The sequence below is a fragment of the Alosa sapidissima genome, chromosome 2 (assembly GCF_018492685.1).
Source record: "Alosa sapidissima isolate fAloSap1 chromosome 2, fAloSap1.pri, whole genome shotgun sequence".
NCBI classification, from domain to species: Eukaryota; Metazoa; Chordata; class Actinopteri; order Clupeiformes; family Clupeidae; genus Alosa; species Alosa sapidissima.
Window position 1 is genome coordinate 13,481,700 of NC_055958.1, and position 22,055 is coordinate 13,503,754.

A 22,055-nucleotide genomic window follows, 5' to 3' on the forward strand; every position below is an offset into this window, starting at 1 on the left:
CTAGCTAGCTAGCTCGGTACACATGACTAATTAAATTATTTATATAATGTCCTAAAGAATGATTCATTGGTATCATACATGATTATAGACAATGATATTGTGAACACAATTATGTTTATCTGTTCTTATTGCTTATTAAGAGAGAAAGTTTATTTAGTGACGTAAGGTGACACTCCCACTTATGCAGACCGGAACTGTCCCATTTTGCTCCCATAGTAACGAATTACGTTGCTCTATCTTGCTAGTAATCAAGGATCTTTGGTTATAGTGATGGCCTGATGGCTCGCCTATTTACGCCGTTTCAATGGCACATGAACGGTTAGACCGAGAATTCTCGTCATGAAATTAAAATTCCACTGGAGCTCCAAGCGGATGTGTACACGCAGCCTTACAACACTGTTTACAGCTCTTCGAGTCACGGTAAAATGTAATTTTTGGTACATAGCTACTTTAGATACACCTATGGTGTGGGTGCTTGCGTTTCTTTAGGAATCTGGCCTTGGCCTGTCTACGTACTTCCGGTCGATTTCTTTTCCCTACAGTACTCCGTCTGGAATAGGTTGATTCACGCTCGTTTACTTCGGCAGTTGGGCAGCCGACCAACCAGCGAACAGTGGGCGTCCCTGAGAGCGATTACGTACCCAGGCATGGTGTTTCAATTACTACGTCCCCGCCCCTGAAGCAGATCGCTTGGAATACATCAACGTAGGGAGAGAAAATGACTTATACTTAAGAAATCTTTGAGCAAATGTAAATAATAGTTTAGCCTATTAACAGGAGTGTCATGAACGAAGTCACAGTGGAGTAGGATGTTATATCGGGTCTCAAAAAGTTGTCAGAGACTATGTAAAAATCATTGGGGGGGAAAAAACTTGAAGGGAATGGTATATAGGCTCTCTATTCTCAACTATTGTGACTTATGAAGGTCAAAAACCTCCCTGCAAACTACCTCGTTGCATTACATTTTACATTTATTCATTGAGCTTTTATACTAACAACAATGGAATTATTGGAATAACACTTAAGTGACATTGCCATGGTAATAAATACTAACTACATGTACCACATGGCGGTACAAAATATGCCCTCCCCCAGTCCTGCGCATTCTTCTCATTGTTGACGAACAAACACTTACTTTCTGTAAAATAAGTGTTTGTATAGCATATATAGCATACTGTATAGCATTGTAAGTCACTTTGGACAAAAGCATCAGCTAAGTAACCATAAAAACCATAAACCTTCCAAAGGAAATCTTCCAGACAAAGAATCCACAATACAGTCGCAAATATAATGCTGAGAAAATAATGTATTGAAGTAACATGAATGGTGTAAAATAGTATCCTGAATTGGCCATGATTGGACCTTGGTCACTTGGGTCAACAATCAATCAGTGAGGTCCTCTGGAAAGGTCCTCCTGAGGACAGGCGGGTTCGCCAACTGCCACGTTATAATGTCGGCCATCCTCGGTTACCAGGCAGACAGAGGGCCAGTCCTGAATGTGATCATCCGGGTAATGAGTGATAATGAAGTCCGCCATGTTGGCCATGTAAAGGCGGTAAACCTTGATGGTGTGGTGCAGTGTGTAACCCAGGAGACACATCTCCACCTATAACACAGAAATGAAGACAACAGCCAACAACAGTAGGCTATATCACAACAGACTTTGATACACCTTCTCATCTGGCAGTCAATGGGACAACAACAACAATAAAAACAACAACAACAACAACAACAACCACCACATCAAAAGTCTCCCTGAGCCTTTTCACCTGCTCCATGCCTCCACTGAAGCCAACCTGGCTCAGGTGGTTGGCCAGGAACGTGCGCGGGCACGAGGAGGTGTAGCGGGAGAATAGCAGCCAGCAGAAGATTGGCACGTCTTTGCCCCTCTCCATGGCGGCGTGCAATTCCACGGCACAGGCTAGCATCAGGAGCTTGAGTGCCTCCATGACACCAAACTCGTCTTCTCCGCCTTGGAAGAGCTGCTCACACACACGTCTGCGACCCTCGAGCCCAGGAGAGGCTGCCGCCGCGTGCCACTATACAGAAACGCAAACATCAACACACACACAGAATCTCCGTTACCCCAACGTGTGCATTACAATAATGACTGATAATGGAAAAATGAAATGTCAACAAAGTTTAACGTATTACTTTAGGTAATACAATATCCAACCACTGTGATAATATGCAAATGAGAGTTGTACCCATTTCCGGAGAAGGCTTAGATAGTGTTTCATAAGATCCACATCATCTTTGATCCCACTTGTCTGCTTGCAAACGTCAGGAAACAACCAGCCTTTAATCAGACCGTAACGAGTCTCAAGCTCATCAGGGATCTAGGAAAATGACAAAATTCAAGTGAAATGTTTGATATGTTAAAGGGCCTGAGCAAACACTGCTCCACTATAATAGAAACATGATGCAGTTAACATTTTTTATTTCTTTATTTCTGTTTAAGAAGGAAGACAGTTCATTCTGAATGAGACTCTGTTATCTCTCCTAACGATGTACAGCTAGTAACTAGGGCTATCAATCGATTAAAAAAATTAATCTAATTAATTACATACTCTGTGATTAATTAATCTAAATTAATCGCATATATAATTTTTGCTGTGAATGTATTTTAAATATTTAAATTCAAATAAATCATTGAATAATCAGCATTAGTGACATTAAAGTTCAAAAACTCTTTTATTATTTTTTTTAATAATGGGCATAATAATCTATGATATGACCTAATATGCTGAGGAAATAAATTCAAAAGTGCTTTGGGAAGAAGTTGTTTTTCACATACAAGGTATTTCAGGCCACAGATATAACCTAGGGGACACAATGAAAATAAATTAACACTCCCCTCAATGTCAACACTATTTCTTTGCACTTATGTGCGACTTTAGAGTTGATGAACTCCGGTGATATGCAAATTCCTTGTTGCAGACATTGCAGAAGACTTTATTTTAATCAACACTTTATTTTTTATCAACACCATCAGACCGTTTTTTAAAAGTAAATGTTCCAATCAATGATCTAGGACATTTTCTTCTCTCTCCTTCATTTTACAGTCTAATGGTTACTGACTACAACGGCTCGGGGTCAAAGGTCATACGGAATCGATTAATCTGCGTTATTTTTTTTAATCAGTTATTTTTTCTCAAATTAATTAATCGAAATTAATCAGTTATTTTGACAGCCTACTAGTAACCCCTAGGGTAGAGAAGATGGGCATACCAATAAGAAACTCTCCCGCTGGAGCCAGTTAGGAAGTTGGGCAGAGCTCATCAGTGTCTGGTACAGGGAGGCTCGCAGGGCACAGTAGTTGTCTTCCCTTACCCGCCGGACGAATCCAAAGCTCTGGGAGAGCACAGCGTAGCCCTGGAGGAAAGTGCACACAGAGGGATAGAGTGAAAAAAGATTAGTGGCAGGCTGGGCAGGTGCTCTTGTTCACCTTGTCAAGAGAGAAAATACACATGCAATATGTACGACATACGTTTCTAATGATTATGCTTTCGGTGGTCTGCTCTTTCCATTCCCTCTCGCTGTGAATTAAAATGCCAACGGGCGGCTCAAAGCTGCATCGGTCCTGTTCTGGAACTGTATTGAAAGGAGTACAAGGAGATTTTTTACTGGCAATGTACATGCCATGATAGAATATCAATACAGCAATCATTTAGAGTTATTCACCAGTCATTTCCATGACACTTTGCCTCGCCAGCTCTTCCTCAATCTCCTCCTCACTATAATAGAGATCTTCGCCACTGTAGGGAGAGAGGTTGGATGCTCTAGGTTAAATGTCTTAATTGCTGTTTAATGACTGACTTGATCCAAAACTATCTCATTCATTTCCTATGGTAAATGGTTATGCAACTGACATACCAAGTAAACCAAGCCTCACTCCCATCTGACACTGGGCTCCACCTGCCAGCACTTCCAGGTCTCTCATCCTGGAGATTTACAGCCAGCCCTCCGTCAATGGAACCAGTTGAGCTCACCACAACCTTCTGAAGTTCAGCAAGTTCAGCAAGCAACTTTGTAAGGGGTACACTCTTTGCCTTCACGCCTTGCTTTTTCTGGGATCTCTTCGGAGTATCTAGCCCCTCCAACAGGTTGCCCAGTGAAGACTTAGTGCTCAGGCCAAACACCACATCTTGGGCAGCAGAGGCTGCAGCACAGCCTCTGTACATAAATAGACAGAAAATGAATGTTGAGATTAAGGAATCTAATTTATTAAAAACCTACCAACATAAACTCATAATTATGCAATTCCCAAATGTCTTTGCTAGAGGAGGCCCCATTAAGATGTTTCTTTAAGCTGTGTGTTTGAACTAAACCCAATGTATTATATACAACAGTTCTATTATGGAACTGAGACAATCATACTTTTCCTGACTCACCTTGCACAAGCATCAGTGGGAACAGAGTTGAGATCAAGGCCACTAACGGGTGGCTGTCCCTCCATGCTGATCGAGTGACCACTATCACTCCTATGCTGCGAGATAGCCTCAGCAAGCTTAGCATTTATGAAGGGGAAACCTGTGCCAAGCATGGCGGAGGTGAGCAGCCGCTCATCCTCACTGCTATGCAGAGGGACATCCTGTTCATCATCCAGGGCTTTGGAGGAGTCTAGCAGTGACTGGTGTCCACACATGTCCAGAGAAAACCCCTTTGGAGCCTTATTCACCACGCCCTCAGCCGAGGGATTCTGAACCAGCCGGTCCTCCAGCTTTACAGCTGGTGTATTGGTGGCAAGGTCCTCTTGGGGAAGCATTGCATCATCAACAGTCTCCTCGGTCGATATACCGCCATGCAAGATAATGTCATCATAGTCGACTCCATCCTCATCCTTGGTAGATGGTTGCATAGATGTTATCATTAAGCCTTTGGTAGTGTTTACCATCTCAGAGGAAGCCTCCTCTTTTGAATGGTCTCCTGGATGGGCGATGTCAAATCCAATAGAAATGCATCTGGCTGATTCCTCTGCAAGGGAACAATTTGATCTCACAAGATGCTGCTGAGGTTCAGCAGATGCTGCCTTCTTCACTGATGGTGTCATCAGAGGTGTAGATCCAGGCATCGTGTCAGAGTAGCCGAGAGGCTCACTCTTTGCTTCCACTGCTAACTTATCCTGTTCGGGAATCTGGGATCTCTCTGGGGTCTCTTGTCCCTCCAACAGGTCACTCAGTAAAGACTCAGAGCTCAGGCCTTTAGCAGCAGAGCCTCTGCACAGACAGACAGAGGATAAGCATTGTGATTAAGGGTTTTATAAACTTACCAAGGTTAACTGATTATTTTCTGCAATTATGAAGCAATTGCAGAGCTGAAAGAGGCCTGACAGGTACAAAACTAATGGCTCTCTAAGCCTTTGAATATAAGGCAGACCATGAAAATTCTTATTGAGCGACAAGGCTATAGAACGCGCTTAAGTGGAAATTCATAGAAATATAAATATACATCCTGCATCCTGTCAATATACAGTGTATACAGACGTTGAGCATTAATTAACACTCAAATTGTGTCTGCATGTCTCTGAATTAATAATCTGTGGAATTAAAGACCTTTTACAAAATTCCACTTGTGTTTTGATAGCATTTATTGGTGCCATCAGCAGCCAACAGGTGCTGCTTACCTAATCTCAGCCTGTACATCTTTTTCAGCTGTAGCTGAGGGGAGGCTGCTGTTCATGTTGTCACCACTGCAGAGCTCCTCTCTGAGGTTAAAATCCTTTAGAGTCCTATTTTTGTCATTGTTAGCTTGCACAATGTCAGTAAGACTGATATTTACCATCTTCGAGGAAGCCTCCTCTATTACATGCTCCACTGGAAGGTTGGTATTAAATACTTCCTCCCTCACAGGTGTCATCGGCAGAGTAGTTTCTGTTATTTCAACTGAAACATTCGGAGCCTCTACATTGACTGAGCAGCCCAGGGTCTCAGGCTTCTCCATAAAAACAGCCTTTGTGCAAAGCTTTGCAAGGGGCACATCAAGATTAAGAGTCACCTCATCGAGATATTTAGAGGCCACAATCTTGGTGGTATCTGCCAAATCCTCTGGCACCAGTCCTGCAGCTACCTCTTGTTGATATAGGAGAATGCTCTTTTCCACCGCAGAATCTGCTGCCCGACGAGGTGCCACTTCATGCTTGATGCCCACATTTTGCAGCCGCTGTCCCTCCTCCTGACGGTCACCGGGATTGGCACGAAAGCAGCAGCTGACTGTGTTCCCCATTGTCCTGGGACCTGGCTGGGGGCTCAGCTCAGGTGCTCAGACAGGGAATGGAGCCCTTATGGCATCCACAATGTGGATCTGTGTAAATGTGGGAGAGATTTAAAAATAAAAAAGGGTTCATAATGAGCTGCAGTCTGAGTTTAGAATCTGAATCTGAATTGTTTCCTTCCAAGAACTGACTGCAAACAAATACGACAATATTCAGTATTGTGAATGAACAAGTGCTAATTTGTTCAAGTCAAGAGAAAGAAAATGATAATTGAACATTAAAGGCCCTGACCGGAGTGCCTTAGTTTACTTGTCCTGGATGCTAGCTATTGCCAGGATTTTGTGATCTTTTTTTTTTTCACGTTAAGTGCAACAGGGTAGTCAAACCAACAGAAACAATTTAGGCATGATTCATATGAACGAATAAAATGTAAGACTTAAGCTGATTACCTACTTATTCAGGATATCAGGAAATTTCAGCAGTTGGTTTTTCCAAAGAGACTGAACAGTGTTTGACGCTTCTACTGGGGTTCAGAGTAATGTTCGGATGCATATTTCCGTAGAACTTTATGCGAACCCTCATCATAAAGACGACCGAATGTTGACCATCTATGACGTCAAACCTTTACGCAAGAAGCTTGTCCAACGCAGAGCCATATAAAGGTACCTACTGGTCCAACATGATGTCCAATCTGTAGCCTAGGCCTATAGTAGCCTAGTCTATTTCTCAGATTGTATTGAACGTCTCCTTTCATCAATAAATAGCCTACACATATTTTCACTGGAGCATAATCAACGCTTACTGTATTTTAACGAATTTGATAAAACGGTCGTCAAATATCACGCAAGGCTAGCCTAATTCGGAAGCAATTAGGCGCAAACGCCAATTATTCTAATGTGCTCATTTAGCGTGTGTAGCCTATTTTTTACATGTGGGAATCAGTGTAGGCCTATTATTTTAATCATTTTTATTTCTTTATCTAATGAGGGCATTATCATAATCATTGACTTTCATTGGCATTCAGAATCTACTCTATAGGCTACTGAAAACCCTACCACTCTTCAGGAACCACTGCCCATCCCATCTCCTGTCATGTCTGAGAACACCACGTTTCATAGGCATATGCTATCATTTTAGTCTATTAACTTTTTGGCTAAAGTTAAAAGTTATCGCTAGTTGACTAGGAGCCTATTCAGCAGACGCATAACCAAAGCGACCCTACACGGTCAGAAAAAAACACGTTATTTATTTATTAATGGCTTTTCACCAGAGCCGGACAGTAACGGAGTAGCCTACATTTACTTGAGTACAGTAGGCTACTTGAGTGCAGTTTTGAGGGATCTGTACTTTACTCGAGTATCATTTTTGGGGAGTACTCATGACTTTACTCAAGTACATTTGAATGGCAAATATTGTACTCTTTACTTCTATCCATAACCATGAGTAGCCTACCTGTTACTTCTTCTAAAAAAAGGAAAAAAGAAAAATCTCGGAAACCCTGAATTTGTTGTTTCCCTTTTAAACGTGATTGGATTGTGCAGGCGCTACTGATTGGGACAGCCTATCAGCAATCACCTTCACCTTTCCTCCAAAGTCAACTCCATGGTTAAATTCAGATAAGAGACGAAGCCTTGATGAAATTCATTCTGGACTCTATCCGACCACATAAAGACCTCGGGATACTTCGGTTTGGCTTTAGGGACCCTCTACTCACTACCAGTGCAATGTTGTTTGGAACTGTAGAAGAGGTATAAAAATAGCGTTTTGTAGTGGCAAAATAATGTGCCCTTCTCACTTCCACGCTAACGAGCTTTGACTAAAAACGGTAACATCGAACTTTCTCAAAACACATCCGAATGACATGATTTGGATGTCAACTCAACGTATGTACTCCCAATCATCCGTAAATCGATCTAAAGTGCATTTTACTCCGGATAATTCCTTTAACGGGAGCATTTACCGCCTGAAATATCACATTTTGTTTACCACGCTCGGAGTTATAGCAGAGAGGGTTAAAGCGGAGCGAGAGGCGCAAACGTTCGACAATTTCCGCGTTCGATTATTGCAAGGGGAAGGGGGGAAAATCCCCCTTTATGCAGACCAGAGTAAACCCTCGCTGCACTAATGTCAATGGAGACTTGTGGAATTTTACCAATAAATTGGTCATTATATCTTTCTGGATTTGTTGAGGGTTTTTTGGAACATTTTGTCATAATCTGTAAGTGTTTGGGATCATGTCAAGCCTAAAAGTGTAATTTAATTTAGTGTTCGGATTTGTAATAAAATAACTTAATATCAGACCATGCTGCTGCCAGTTACTGTCCAGTTGTTAGCATGCTAGCTAGCCTCTTAGCTAAGGTAACATTTTAAACGGAGAAGTGTAATTTCTTTGAAATGACAACTAGCTGAATAACATTACTGACATTAGTTAAAGTGGATAGTTTATACTCAAGCGAATTTGGAACAGTATATTAAGTTTAAGCGAAGTCCTTCAACTACTAGTCACTTGTTAGCGCATATCTGTATTGCCATAGCTACTCCCATCCACTTGTATGGCGTTTTAAGCTAGCGTTAGCTAGCTAGCTAGCTCGGTACACATGACTAATTAAATTATTTATATAATGTCCTAAAGAATGATTCATTGGTATCATACATGATTATAGACAATGATATTGTGAACACAATTATGTTTATCTGTTCTTATTGCTTATTAAGAGAGAAAGTTTATTTAGTGACGTAAGGTGACACTCCCACTTATGCAGACCGGAACTGTCCCATTTTGCTCCCATAGTAACGAATTACGTTGCTCTATCTTGCTAGTAATCAAGGATCTTTGGTTATAGTGATGGCCTGATGGCTCGCCTATTTACGCCGTTTCAATGGCACATGAACGGTTAGACCGAGAATTCTCGTCATGAAATTAAAATTCCACTGGAGCTCCAAGCGGATGTGTACACGCAGCCTTACAACACTGTTTACAGCTCTTCGAGTCACGGTAAAATGTAATTTTTGGTACATAGCTACTTTAGATACACCTATGGTGTGGGTGCTTGCGTTTCTTTAGGAATCTGGCCTTGGCCTGTCTACGTACTTCCGGTCGATTTCTTTTCCCTACAGTACTCCGTCTGGAATAGGTTGATTCACGCTCGTTTACTTCGGCAGTTGGGCAGCCGACCAACCAGCGAACAGTGGGCGTCCCTGAGAGCGATTACGTACCCAGGCATGGTGTTTCAATTACTACGTCCCCGCCCCTGAAGCAGATCGCTTGGAATACATCAACGTAGGGAGAGAAAATGACTTATACTTAAGAAATCTTTGAGCAAATGTAAATAATAGTTTAGCCTATTAACAGGAGTGTCATGAACGAAGTCACAGTGGAGTAGGATGTTATATCGGGTCTCAAAAAGTTGTCAGAGACTATGTAAAAATCATTGGGGGGGAAAAAACTTGAAGGGAATGGTATATAGGCTCTCTATTCTCAACTATTGTGACTTATGAAGGTCAAAAACCTCCCTGCAAACTACCTCGTTGCATTACATTTTACATTTATTCATTGAGCTTTTATACTAACAACAATGGAATTATTGGAATAACACTTAAGTGACATTGCCATGGTAATAAATACTAACTACATGTACCACATGGCGGTACAAAATATGCCCTCCCCCAGTCCTGCGCATTCTTCTCATTGTTGACGAACAAACACTTACTTTCTGTAAAATAAGTGTTTGTATAGCATATATAGCATACTGTATAGCATTGTAAGTCACTTTGGACAAAAGCATCAGCTAAGTAACCATAAAAACCATAAACCTTCCAAAGGAAATCTTCCAGACAAAGAATCCACAATACAGTCGCAAATATAATGCTGAGAAAATAATGTATTGAAGTAACATGAATGGTGTAAAATAGTATCCTGAATTGGCCATGATTGGACCTTGGTCACTTGGGTCAACAATCAATCAGTGAGGTCCTCTGGAAAGGTCCTCCTGAGGACAGGCGGGTTCGCCAACTGCCACGTTATAATGTCGGCCATCCTCGGTTACCAGGCAGACAGAGGGCCAGTCCTGAATGTGATCATCCGGGTAATGAGTGATAATGAAGTCCGCCATGTTGGCCATGTAAAGGCGGTAAACCATGATGGTGTGGTGCAGTGTGTAACCCAGGAGACACATCTCCACCTATAACACAGAAATGAAGACAACAGCCAACAACAGTAGGCTATATCACAACAGACTTTGATACACCTTCTCATCTGGCAGTCAATGGGACAACAACAACAATAAAAACAACAACAACAACAACAACCACCACATCAAAAGTCTCCCTGAGCCTTTTCACCTGCTCCATGCCTCCACTGAAGCCAACCTGGCTCAGGTGGTTGGCCAGGAACGTGCGCGGGCACGAGGAGGTGTAGCGGGAGAATAGCAGCCAGCAGAAGATTGGCACGTCTTTGCCCCTCTCCATGGCGGCGTGCAATTCCACGGCACAGGCTAGCATCAGGAGCTTGAGTGCCTCCATGACACCAAACTCGTCTTCTCCGCCTTGGAAGAGCTGCTCACACACACGTCTGCGACCCTCAAGCCCAGGAGAGGCTGCCGCCGCGTGCCACTATACAGAAACGCAAACATCAACACACACACAGAATCTCCGTTACCCCAACGTGTGCATTACAATAATGACTGATAATGGAAAAATGAAATGTCAACAAAGTTTAACGTATTACTTTAGGTAATACAATATCCAACCACTGTGATAATATGCAAATGAGAGTTGTACCCATTTCCGGAGAAGGCTTAGATAGTGTTTCATAAGATCCACATCATCTTTGATCCCACTTGTCTGCTTGCAAACGTCAGGAAACAACCAGCCTTTAATCAGACCGTAACGAGTCTCAAGCTCATCAGGGATCTAGGAAAATGACAAAATTCAAGTGAAATGTTTGATATGTTAAAGGGCCTGAGCAAACACTGCTCCACTATAATAGAAACATGATGCAGTTAACATTTTTTATTTCTTTATTTCTGTTTAAGAAGGAAGACAGTTCATTCTGAATGAGACTCTGTTATCTCTCCTAACGATGTACAGCTAGTAACTAGGGCTATCAATCGATTAAAAAAATTAATCTAATTAATTACATACTCTGTGATTAATTAATCTAAATTAATCGCATATATAATTTTTGCTGTGAATGTATTTTAAATATTTAAATTCAAATAAATCATTGAATAATCAGCATTAGTGACATTAAAGTTCAAAAACTCTTTTATTATTTTTTTTAATAATGGGCATAATAATCTATGATATGACCTAATATGCTGAGGAAATAAATTCAAAAGTGCTTTGGGAAGAAGTTGTTTTTCACATACAAGGTATTTCAGGCCACAGATATAACCTAGGGGACACAATGAAAATAAATTAACACTCCCCTCAATGTCAACACTATTTCTTTGCACTTATGTGCGACTTTAGAGTTGATGAACTCCGGTGATATGCAAATTCCTTGTTGCAGACATTGCAGAAGACTTTATTTTAATCAACACTTTATTTTTTATCAACACCATCAGACCGTTTTTTAAAAGTAAATGTTCCAATCAATGATCTAGGACATTTTCTTCTCTCTCCTTCATTTTACAGTCTAATGGTTACTGACTACAACGGCTCGGGGTCAAAGGTCATACGGAATCGATTAATCTGCGTTATTTTTTTTAATCAGTTATTTTTTCTCAAATTAATTAATCGAAATTAATCAGTTATTTTGACAGCCTACTAGTAACCCCTAGGGTAGAGAAGATGGGCATACCAATAAGAAACTCTCCCGCTGGAGCCAGTTAGGAAGTTGGGCAGAGCTCATCAGTGTCTGGTACAGGGAGGCTCGCAGGGCACAGTAGTTGTCTTCCCTTACCCGCCGGACGAATCCAAAGCTCTGGGAGAGCACAGCGTAGCCCTGGAGGAAAGTGCACACAGAGGGATAGAGTGAAAAAAGATTAGTGGCAGGCTGGGCAGGTGCTCTTGTTCACCTTGTCAAGAGAGAAAATACACATGCAATATGTACGACATACGTTTCTAATGATTATGCTTTCGGTGGTCTGCTCTTTCCATTCCCTCTCGCTGTGAATTAAAATGCCAACGGGCGGCTCAAAGCTGCATCGGTCCTGTTCTGGAACTGTATTGAAAGGAGTACAAGGAGATTTTTTACTGGCAATGTACATGCCATGATAGAATATCAATACAGCAATCATTTAGAGTTATTCACCAGTCATTTCCATGACACTTTGCCTCGCCAGCTCTTCCTCAATCTCCTCCTCACTATAATAGAGATCTTCGCCACTGTAGGGAGAGAGGTTGGATGCTCTAGGTTAAATGTCTTAATTGCTGTTTAATGACTGACTTGATCCAAAACTATCTCATTCATTTCCTATGGTAAATGGTTATGCAACTGACATACCAAGTAAACCAAGCCTCACTCCCATCTGACACTGGGCTCCACCTGCCAGCACTTCCAGGTCTCTCATCCTGGAGATTTACAGCCAGCCCTCCGTCAATGGAACCAGTTGAGCTCACCACAACCTTCTGAAGTTCAGCAAGTTCAGCAAGCAACTTTGTAAGGGGTACACTCTTTGCCTTCACGCCTTGCTTTTTCTGGGATCTCTTCGGAGTATCTAGCCCCTCCAACAGGTTGCCCAGTGAAGACTTAGTGCTCAGGCCAAACACCACATCTTGGGCAGCAGAGGCTGCAGCACAGCCTCTGTACATAAATAGACAGAAAATGAATGTTGAGATTAAGGAATCTAATTTATTAAAAACCTACCAACATAAACTCATAATTATGCAATTCCCAAATGTCTTTGCTAGAGGAGGCCCCATTAAGATGTTTCTTTAAGCTGTGTGTTTGAACTAAACCCAATGTATTATATACAACAGTTCTATTATGGAACTGAGACAATCATACTTTTCCTGACTCACCTTGCACAAGCATCAGTGGGAACAGAGTTGAGATCAAGGCCACTAACGGGTGGCTGTCCCTCCATGCTGATCGAGTGACCACTATCACTCCTATGCTGCGAGATAGCCTCAGCAAGCTTAGCATTTATGAAGGGGAAACCTGTGCCAAGCATGGCGGAGGTGAGCAGCCGCTCATCCTCACTGCTATGCAGAGGGACATCCTGTTCATCATCCAGGGCTTTGGAGGAGTCTAGCAGTGACTGGTGTCCACACATGTCCAGAGAAAACCCCTTTGGAGCCTTATTCACCACGCCCTCAGCCGAGGGATTCTGAACCAGCCGGTCCTCCAGCTTTACAGCTGGTGTATTGGTGGCAAGGTCCTCTTGGGGAAGCATTGCATCATCAACAGTCTCCTCGGTCGATATACCGCCATGCAAGATAATGTCATCATAGTCGACTCCATCCTCATCCTTGGTAGATGGTTGCATAGATGTTATCATTAAGCCTTTGGTAGTGTTTACCATCTCAGAGGAAGCCTCCTCTTTTGAATGGTCTCCTGGATGGGCGATGTCAAATCCAATAGAAATGCATCTGGCTGATTCCTCTGCAAGGGAACAATTTGATCTCACAAGATGCTGCTGAGGTTCAGCAGATGCTGCCTTCTTCACTGATGGTGTCATCAGAGGTGTAGATACAGGCATCGTGTCAGAGTAGCCGAGAGGCTCACTCTTTGCTTCCACTACTAACTTATCCTGTTCGGGAATCTGGGATCTCTCTGGGGTCTCTTGTCCCTCCAACAGGTCACTCAGTAAAGACTCAGAGCTCAGGCCTTTAGCAGCAGAGCCTCTGCACAGACAGACAGAGGATAAGCATTGTGATTAAGGGTTTTATAAACTTACCAAGGTTAACTGATTATTTTCTGCAATTATGAAGCAATTGCAGAGCTGAAAGAGGCCTGACAGGTACAAAACTAATGGCTCTCTAAGCCTTTGAATATAAGGCAGACCATGAAAATTCTTATTGAGCGACAAGGCTATAGATCGCGCTTAAGTGGAAATTCATAGAAATATAAATATACATCCTGCATCCTGTCAATATACAGTGTATACAGACGTTGAGCATTAATTAACACTCAAATTGTGTCTGCATGTCTCTGAATTAATAATCTGTGGAATTAAAGACCTTTTACAAAATTCCACTTGTGTTTTGATAGCATTTATTGGTGCCATCAGCAGCCAACAGGTGCTGCTTACCTAATCTCAGCCTGTACATCTTTTTCAGCTGTAGCTGAGGGGAGGCTGCTGTTCATGTTGTCACCACTGCAGAGCTCCTCTCTGAGGTTAAAATCCTTTAGAGTCCTATTTTTGTCATTGTTAGCTTGCACAATGTCAGTAAGACTGATATTTACCATCTTCGAGGAAGCCTCCTCTATTACATGCTCCACTGGAAGGTTGGTATTAAATACTTCCTCCCTCACAGGTGTCATCGGCAGAGTAGTTTCTGTTATTTCAACTGAAACATTCGGAGCCTCTACATTGACTGAGCAGCCCAGGGTCTCAGGCTTCTCCATAAAAACAGCCTTTGTGCAAAGCTTTGCAAGGGGCACATCAAGATTAAGAGTCACCTCATCGAGATATTTAGAGGCCACAATCTTGGTGGTATCTGCCAAATCCTCTGGCACCAGTCCTGCAGCTACCTCTTGTTGATATAGGAGAATGCTCTTTTCCACCGCAGAATCTGCTGCCCGACGAGGTGCCACTTCATGCTTGATGCCCACATTTTGCAGCCGCTGTCCCTCCTCCTGACGGTCACCGGGATTGGCACGAAAGCAGCAGCTGACTGTGTTCCCCATTGTCCTGGGACCTGGCTGGGGGCTCAGCTCAGGTGCTCAGACAGGGAATGGAGCCCTTATGGCATCCACAATGTGGATCTGTGTAAATGTGGGAGAGATTTAAAAATAAAAAAGGGTTCATAATGAGCTGCAATCTGAGTTTAGAATCTGAATCTGAATTGTTTCCTTCCAAGAACTGACTGCAAACAAATACGACAATATTCAGTATTGTGAATGAACAAGTGCTAATTTGTTCAAGTCAAGAGAAAGAAAATGATAATTGAACATTATAGGCCCTGACCGGAGTGCCTTAGTTTACTTGTCCTGGATGCTAGCTATTGCCAGGATTTTGTGATCTTTTTTTTTTTCACGTTAAGTGCAACAGGGTAGTCAAACCAACAGAAACAATTTAGGCATGATTCATATGAACGAATAAAATGTAAGACTTAAGCTGATTACCTACTTATTCAGGATATCAGGAAATTTCAGCAGTTGGTTTTTCCAAAGAGACTGAACAGTGTTTGACGCTTCTACTGGGGTTCAGAGTAATGTTCGGATGCATATTTCCGTAGAACTTTATGCGAACCCTCATCATAAAGACGACCGAATGTTGACCATCTATGACGTCAAACCTTTACGCAAGAAGCTTGTCCAACGCAGAGCCATATAAAGGTACCTACTGGTCCAACATGATGTCCAATCTGTAGCCTAGGCCTATAGTAGCCTAGTCTATTTCTCAGATTGTATTGAACGTCTCCTTTCATCAATAAATAGCCTACACATATTTTCACTGGAGCATAATCAACGCTTACTGTATTTTAACGAATTTGATAAAACGGTCGTCAAATATTACGCAAGGCTAGCCTAATTCGGAAGCAATTAGGCGCAAACGCCAATTATTCTAATGTGCTCATTTAGCGTGTGTAGCCTATTTTTTACATGTGGGAATCAGTGTAGGCCTATTATTTTAATCATTTTTATTTCTTTATCTAATGAGGGCATTATCATAATCATTGACTTTCATTGGCATTCAGAATCTACTCTATAGGCTACTGAAAACCCTACCACTCTTCAGGAACCACTGCCCATCCCATCTCCTGTCATGTCTGAGAACACCACGTTTCATAGGCATATGCTATCATTTTAGTCTATTAACTTTTTGGCTAAAGTTAAAAGTTATCGCTAGTTGACTAGGAGCCTATTCAGCAGACGCATAACCAAAGCGACCCTACACGGTCAGAAAAAAACACGTTATTTATTTATTAATGGCTTTTCACCAGAGCCGGACAGTAACGGAGTAGCCTACATTTACTTGAGTACAGTAGGCTACTTGAGTGCAGTTTTGAGGGATCTGTACTTTACTCGAGTATCATTTTTGGGGAGTACTCATGACTTTACTCAAGTACATTTGAATGGCAAATATTGTACTCTTTACTTCTATCCATAACCATGAGTAGCCTACCTGTTACTTCTTCTAAAAAAAAGGAAAAAAGAAAAATCTCGGAAACCCTGAATTTGTTGTTTCCCTTTTAAACGTGATTGGATTGTGCAGGCGCTACTGATTGGGACAGCCTATCAGCAATCACCTTCACCTTTCCTCCAAAGTCAACTCCATGGTTAAATTCAGATAAGAGACGAAGCCTTGATGAAATTCATTCTGGACTCTATCCGACCACATAAAGACCTCGGGATACTTCGGTTTGGTTTTAGGGACCCTCTACTCACTACCAGTGCAATGTTGTTTGGAACTGTAGAAGAGGTATAAAAATAGCGTTTTGTAGTGGCAAAATAATGTGCCCTTCTCACTTCCACGCTAACGAGCTTTGACTAAAAACGGTAACATCGAACTTTCTCAAAACACATCCGAATGACATGATTTGGATGTCAACTCAACGTATGTACTCCCAATCATCCGTAAATCGATCTAAAGTGCATTTTACTCCGGATAATTCCTTTAACGGGAGCATTTACCGCCTGAAATATCAAATTTTGTTTACCACGCTCGGAGTTATAGCAGAGAGGGTTAAAGCGGAGCGAGAGGCGCAAACGTTGGACAATTTCCGCGTTCGATTATTGCAAGGGGGAGGGGGGAAAATCCCCCTTTATGCAGACCAGAGTAAACCCTCGCTGCACTAATGTCAATGGAGACTTGTGGAATTTTACCAATAAATTGGTCATTATATCTTTCTGGATTTGTTGAGGGTTTTTTGGAACATTTTGTCATAATCTGTAAGTGTTTGGGATCATGTCAAGCCTAAAAGTGTAATTTAATTTAGTGTTCGGATTTGTAATAAAATAACTTAATATCAGACCATGCTGCTGCCAGTTACTGTCCAGTTGTTAGCATGCTAGCTAGCCTCTTAGCTAAGGTAACATTTTAAACGGAGAAGTGTAATTTCTTTGAAATGACAACTAGCTGAATAACATTACTGACATTAGTTAAAGTGGATAGTTTATACTCAAGCGAATTTGGAACAGTATATTAAGTTTAAGCGAAGTCCTTCAACTACTAGTCACTTGTTAGCGCATATCTGTATTGCCATAGCTACTCCCATCCACTTGTATGGCGTTTTAAGCTAGCGTTAGCTAGCTAGCTAGCTCGGTACACATGACTAATTAAATTATTTATATAATGTCCTAAAGAATGATTCATTGGTATCATACATGATTATAGACAATGATATTGTGAACACAATTATGTTTATCTGTTCTTATTGCTTATTAAGAGAGAAAGTTTATTTAGTGACGTAAGGTGACACTCCCACTTATGCAGACCGGAACTGTCCCATTTTGCTCCCATAGTAACGAATTACGTTGCTCTATCTTGCTAGTAATCAAGGATCTTTGGTTATAGTGATGGCCTGATGGCTCGCCTATTTACGCCGTTTCAATGGCACATGAACGGTTAGACCGAGAATTCTCGTCATGAAATTAAAATTCCACTGGAGCTCCAAGCGGATGTGTACACGCAGCCTTACAACACTGTTTACAGCTCTTCGAGTCACGGTAAAATGTAATTTTTGGTACATAGCTACTTTAGATACACCTATGGTGTGGGTGCTTGCGTTTCTTTAGGAATCTGGCCTTGGCCTGTCTACGTACTTCCGGTCGATTTCTTTTCCCTACAGTACTCCGTCTGGAATAGGTTGATTCACGCTCGTTTACTTCGGCAGTTGGGCAGCCGACCAACCAGCGAACAGTGGGCGTCCCTGAGAGCGATTACGTACCCAGGCATGGTGTTTCAATTACTACGTCCCCGCCCCTGAAGCAGATCGCTTGGAATACATCAATGTAGGGAGAGAAAATGACTTATACTTAAGAAATCTTTGAGCAAATGTAAATAATAGTTTAGCCTATTAACAGGAGTGTCATGAACGAAGTCACAGTGGAGTAGGATGTTATATCGGGTCTCAAAAAGTTGTCAGAGACTATGTAAAAATCATTGGGGGGGAAAAAACTTGAAGGGAATGGTATATAGGCTCTCTATTCTCAACTATTGTGACTTATGAAGGTCAAAAACCTCCCTGCAAACTACCTCGTTGCATTACATTTTACATTTATTCATTGAGCTTTTATACTAACAACAATGGAATTATTGGAATAACACTTAAGTGACATTGCCATGGTAATAAATACTAACTACATGTACCCAGTTGTTAGCATGCTAGCTAGCCTCTTAGCTAAGGTAACATTTTAAACGGAGAAGTGTAATTTCTTTGAAATGACAACTAGCTGAATAACATTACTGACATTAGTTAAAGTGGATAGTTTATACTCAAGCGAATTTGGAACAGTATATTAAGTTTAAGCGAAGTCCTTCAACAACAAGTGGGATCAAAGATGATGTGGATCTTATGAAACACTATCTGAGCCTTCTCCGGAAATGGGTACAACTCTCATTTGCATATTATCACAGTGGTTGGATATTGTATTACCTAAAGTAATACGTTAAACTTTGTTGACATTTCATTTTTCCATATCAGTCATTATTGTAATGCACACGTTGGGGTAACTGAGATTCTGTGTGTGTTGATGTTTGCGTTTCTGTATAGTGGCACGCGGCGGCAGCCTCTCCTGGGCTCGAGGGTCGCAGACGTGTGTGTGAGCAGCTCTTCCAAGGCGGAGAAGACGAGTTTGGTGTCATGGAGGCACTCAAGCTCCTGATGCTAGCCTGTGCCGTGGAATTGCACGCCGCCATGGAGAGGGGCAAAGACGTGCCAATCTTCTGCTGGCTGCTATTCTCCCGCTACACCTCCTCGTGCCCGCGCACGTTCCTGGCCAACCACCTGAGCCAGGTTGGCTTCAGTGGAGGCATGGAGCAGGTGAAAAGGCTCAGGGAGACTTTTGATGTGGTGGTTGTTGTTGTTGTTGTTTTTATTGTTGTTGTTGTCCCATTGACTGCCAGATGAGAAGGTGTATCAAAGTCTGTTGTGATATAGCCTACTGTTGTTGGCTGTTGTCTTCATTTCTGTGTTATAGGTGGAGATGTGTCTCCTGGGTTACACACTGCACCACACCATCAAGGTTTACCGCCTTTACATGGCCAACATGGCGGACTTCATTATCACTCATTACCCGGATGATCACATTCAGGACTGGCCCTCTGTCTGCCTGGTAACCGAGGATGGCCGACATTATAACGTGGCAGTTGGCGAACCCGCCTGTCCTCAGGAGGACCTTTCCAGAGGACCTCACTGATTGATTGTTGACCCAAGTGACCAAGGTCCAATCATGGCCAATTCAGGATACTATTTTACACCATTCATGTTACTTCAATACATTATTTTCTCAGCATTATATTTGCGACTGTATTGTGGATTCTTTGTCTGGAAGATTTCCTTTGGAAGGTTTATGGTTTTTATGGTTACTTAGCTGATGCTTTTGTCCAAAGTGACTTACAATGCTATACAGTATGCTATATATGCTATACAAACACTTATTTTACAGAAAGTAAGTGTTTGTTCGTCAACAATGAGAAGAATGCGCAGGACTGGGGGAGGGCATATTTTGTACCGCCATGTGGTACATGTAGTTAGTATTTATTACCATGGCAATGTCACTTAAGTGTTATTCCAATAATTCCATTGTTGTTAGTATAAAAGCTCAATGAATAAATGTAAAATGTAATGCAACGAGGTAGTTTGCAGGGAGGTTTTTGACCTTCATAAGTCACAATAGTTGAGAATAGAGAGCCTATATACCATTCCCTTCAAGTTTTTTCCCCCCCAATGATTTTTACATAGTCTCTGACAACTTTTTGAGACCCGATATAACATCCTACTCCACTGTGACTTCGTTCATGACACTCCTGTTAATAGGCTAAACTATTATTTACATTTGCTCAAAGATTTCTTAAGTATAAGTCATTTTCTCTCCCTACGTTGATGTATTCCAAGCGATCTGCTTCAGGGGCGGGGACGTAGTAATTGAAACACCATGCCTGGGTACGTAATCGCTCTCAGGGACGCCCACTGTTCGCTGGTTGGTCGGCTGCCCAACTGCCGAAGTAAACGAGCGTGAATCAACCTATTCCAGACGGAGTACTGTAGGGAAAAGAAATCGACCGGAAGTACGTAGACAGGCCAAGGCCAGATTCCTAAAGAAACGCAAGCACCCACACCATAGGTGTATCTAAAGTAGCTATGTACCAAAAATTACATTTTACCGTGACTCGAAGAGCTGTAAACAGTGTTGTAAGGCTGCGTGTACACATCCGCTTGGAGCTCCAGTGGAATTTTAATTTCATGACGAGAATTCTCGGTCTAACCGTTCATGTGCCATTGAAACGGCGTAAATAGGCGAGCCATCAGGCCATCACTATAACCAAAGATCCTTGATTACTAGCAAGATAGAGCAACGTAATTCGTTACTATGGGAGCAAAATGGGACAGTTCCGGTCTGCATAAGTGGGAGTGTCACCTTACGTCACTAAATAAACTTTCTCTCTTAATAAGCAATAAGAACAGATAAACATAATTGTGTTCACAATATCATTGTCTATAATCATGTATGATACCAATGAATCATTCTTTAGGACATTATATAAATAATTTAATTAGTCATGTGTACCGAGCTAGCTAGCTAGCTAACGCTAGCTTAAAACGCCATACAAGTGGATGGGAGTAGCTATGGCAATACAGATATGCGCTAACAAGTGACTAGTAGTTGAAGGACTTCGCTTAAACTTAATATACTGTTCCAAATTCGCTTGAGTATAAACTATCCACTTTAACTAATGTCAGTAATGTTATTCAGCTAGTTGTCATTTCAAAGAAATTACACTTCTCCGTTTAAAATGTTACCTTAGCTAAGAGGCTAGCTAGCATGCTAACAACTGGACAGTAACTGGCAGCAGCATGGTCTGATATTAAGTTATTTTATTACAAATCCGAACACTAAATTAAATTACACTTTTAGGCTTGACATGATCCCAAACACTTACAGATTATGACAAAATGTTCCAAAAAACCCTCAACAAATCCAGAAAGATATAATGACCAATTTATTGGTAAAATTCCACAAGTCTCCATTGACATTAGTGCAGCGAGGGTTTACTCTGGTCTGCATAAAGGGGGATTTCCCCCCCTCCCCCTTGCAATAATCGAACGCGGAAATTGTCGAACGTTTGCGCCTCTCGCTCCGCTTTAACCCTCTCTGCTGTAACTCCGAGCGTGGTAAACAAAATTTGATATTTCAGGCGGTAAATGCTCCCGTTAAAGGAATTATCCGGAGTAAAATGCACTTTAGATCGATTTACGGATGATTGGGAGTACATACGTTGAGTTGACATCCAAATCATGTCATTCGGATGTGTTTTGAGAAAGTTCGATGTTACCGTTTTTAGTCAAAGCTCGTTAGCGTGGAAGTGAGAAGGGCACATTATTTTGCCACTACAAAACGCTATTTTTATACCTCTTCTACAGTTCCAAACAACATTGCACTGGTAGTGAGTAGAGGGTCCCTAAAGCCAAACCGAAGTATCCCGAGGTCTTTATGTGGTCGGATAGAGTCCAGAATGAATTTCATCAAGGCTTCGTCTCTTATCTGAATTTAACCATGGAGTTG

The 22,055-nt window shown here is 41.8% G+C and overlaps 3 protein-coding genes and 1 long non-coding RNA gene across 6 annotated transcripts in view; 1 reads left to right on the plus strand and 3 right to left on the minus strand.

Annotated features, from left to right (window-relative positions):
* The window catches only part of LOC121695729, a 118,730-nt gene that overhangs the window by 65,047 nt on the left and 31,628 nt on the right, over nucleotides 1-22,055 (minus strand). The window lies entirely within an intron of this gene.
* Nucleotides 1,287-6,879, minus strand: LOC121695126. Of its 2 annotated transcripts, none has more exons than XM_042075657.1 (10): nucleotides 6,668-6,879; nucleotides 5,627-6,303; nucleotides 4,395-5,219; nucleotides 3,877-4,176; nucleotides 3,685-3,758; nucleotides 3,491-3,594; nucleotides 3,232-3,375; nucleotides 2,208-2,339; nucleotides 1,770-2,039; nucleotides 1,287-1,606 (listed from the first exon to the last, which is right to left on the minus strand). In XM_042075657.1, the coding sequence occupies exons 2-10, from the start codon at nucleotides 6,223-6,225 to the stop codon at nucleotides 1,388-1,390; spliced, it is 2,667 nt and encodes an 888-aa protein (XP_041931591.1). In that variant the 5' UTR covers nucleotides 6,226-6,303; nucleotides 6,668-6,879; the 3' UTR covers nucleotides 1,287-1,387. The 2 variants fall into 2 exon arrangements, with proteins under 2 accessions (XP_041931591.1, XP_041931581.1); XM_042075647.1 differs by having other exon boundaries at nucleotides 6,664-6,879.
* LOC121695171 lies at nucleotides 10,076-15,669 on the minus strand. 2 transcript variants are annotated; one of them, XM_042075737.1, is made up of 10 exons: nucleotides 15,454-15,669; nucleotides 14,413-15,089; nucleotides 13,181-14,005; nucleotides 12,663-12,962; nucleotides 12,471-12,544; nucleotides 12,277-12,380; nucleotides 12,018-12,161; nucleotides 10,994-11,125; nucleotides 10,556-10,825; nucleotides 10,076-10,395 (listed from the first exon to the last, which is right to left on the minus strand). In XM_042075737.1, the coding sequence occupies exons 2-10, from the start codon at nucleotides 15,009-15,011 to the stop codon at nucleotides 10,177-10,179; spliced, it is 2,667 nt and encodes an 888-aa protein (XP_041931671.1). In that variant the 5' UTR covers nucleotides 15,012-15,089; nucleotides 15,454-15,669; the 3' UTR covers nucleotides 10,076-10,176. The 2 variants fall into 2 exon arrangements, with proteins under 2 accessions (XP_041931671.1, XP_041931661.1); XM_042075727.1 differs by having other exon boundaries at nucleotides 15,450-15,669.
* LOC121695626 (ubiquitin thioesterase otulin-like) lies at nucleotides 18,822-19,789 on the plus strand. Its single transcript, XM_042076644.1, has 3 exons — nucleotides 18,822-18,877; nucleotides 19,043-19,312; nucleotides 19,470-19,789. Exons 1-3 carry the CDS (start codon nucleotides 18,845-18,847, stop codon nucleotides 19,686-19,688), a joined length of 522 nt encoding a protein of 173 aa, XP_041932578.1. The 5' UTR covers nucleotides 18,822-18,844; the 3' UTR covers nucleotides 19,689-19,789.

What these genes read in the sequence shown, in the direction of transcription:
- LOC121695126 (XM_042075657.1), bottom strand. Translation starts at nt 6,225, where the DNA reads ATGGGGAACACAGTCAGCTGCTGCTTTCGTGCCAATCCCGGTGACCGT. An exon ending in AAGTGTCATGGAAATGACTG is followed by an intron (nt 3,595 to 3,684) that starts GTGAATAACTCT and finishes CTTTCAATACAG; the next exon opens with TTCCAGAACAGGACCGATGC. An exon ending in AAAGCATAATCATTAGAAAC is followed by an intron (nt 3,376 to 3,490) that starts GTATGTCGTACA and finishes ACTTTCCTCCAG; the next exon opens with GGCTACGCTGTGCTCTCCCA.
- LOC121695171 (XM_042075737.1), bottom strand. Translation starts at nt 15,011, where the DNA reads ATGGGGAACACAGTCAGCTGCTGCTTTCGTGCCAATCCCGGTGACCGT. An exon ending in GATGTACAGGCTGAGATTAG is followed by an intron (nt 14,006 to 14,412) that starts GTAAGCAGCACC and finishes CTGTCTGTGCAG; the next exon opens with AGGCTCTGCTGCTAAAGGCC. An exon ending in TAAGCCTTCTCCGGAAATGG is followed by an intron (nt 10,826 to 10,993) that starts GTACAACTCTCA and finishes GTTTCTGTATAG; the next exon opens with TGGCACGCGGCGGCAGCCTC.
- LOC121695626 (XM_042076644.1), top strand. Translation starts at nt 18,845, where the DNA reads ATGAAACACTATCTGAGCCTTCTCCGGAAATGG. An exon ending in TGAGCCTTCTCCGGAAATGG is followed by an intron (nt 18,878 to 19,042) that starts GTACAACTCTCA and finishes GTTTCTGTATAG; the next exon opens with TGGCACGCGGCGGCAGCCTC. An exon ending in TCAGTGGAGGCATGGAGCAG is followed by an intron (nt 19,313 to 19,469) that starts GTGAAAAGGCTC and finishes TCTGTGTTATAG; the next exon opens with GTGGAGATGTGTCTCCTGGG.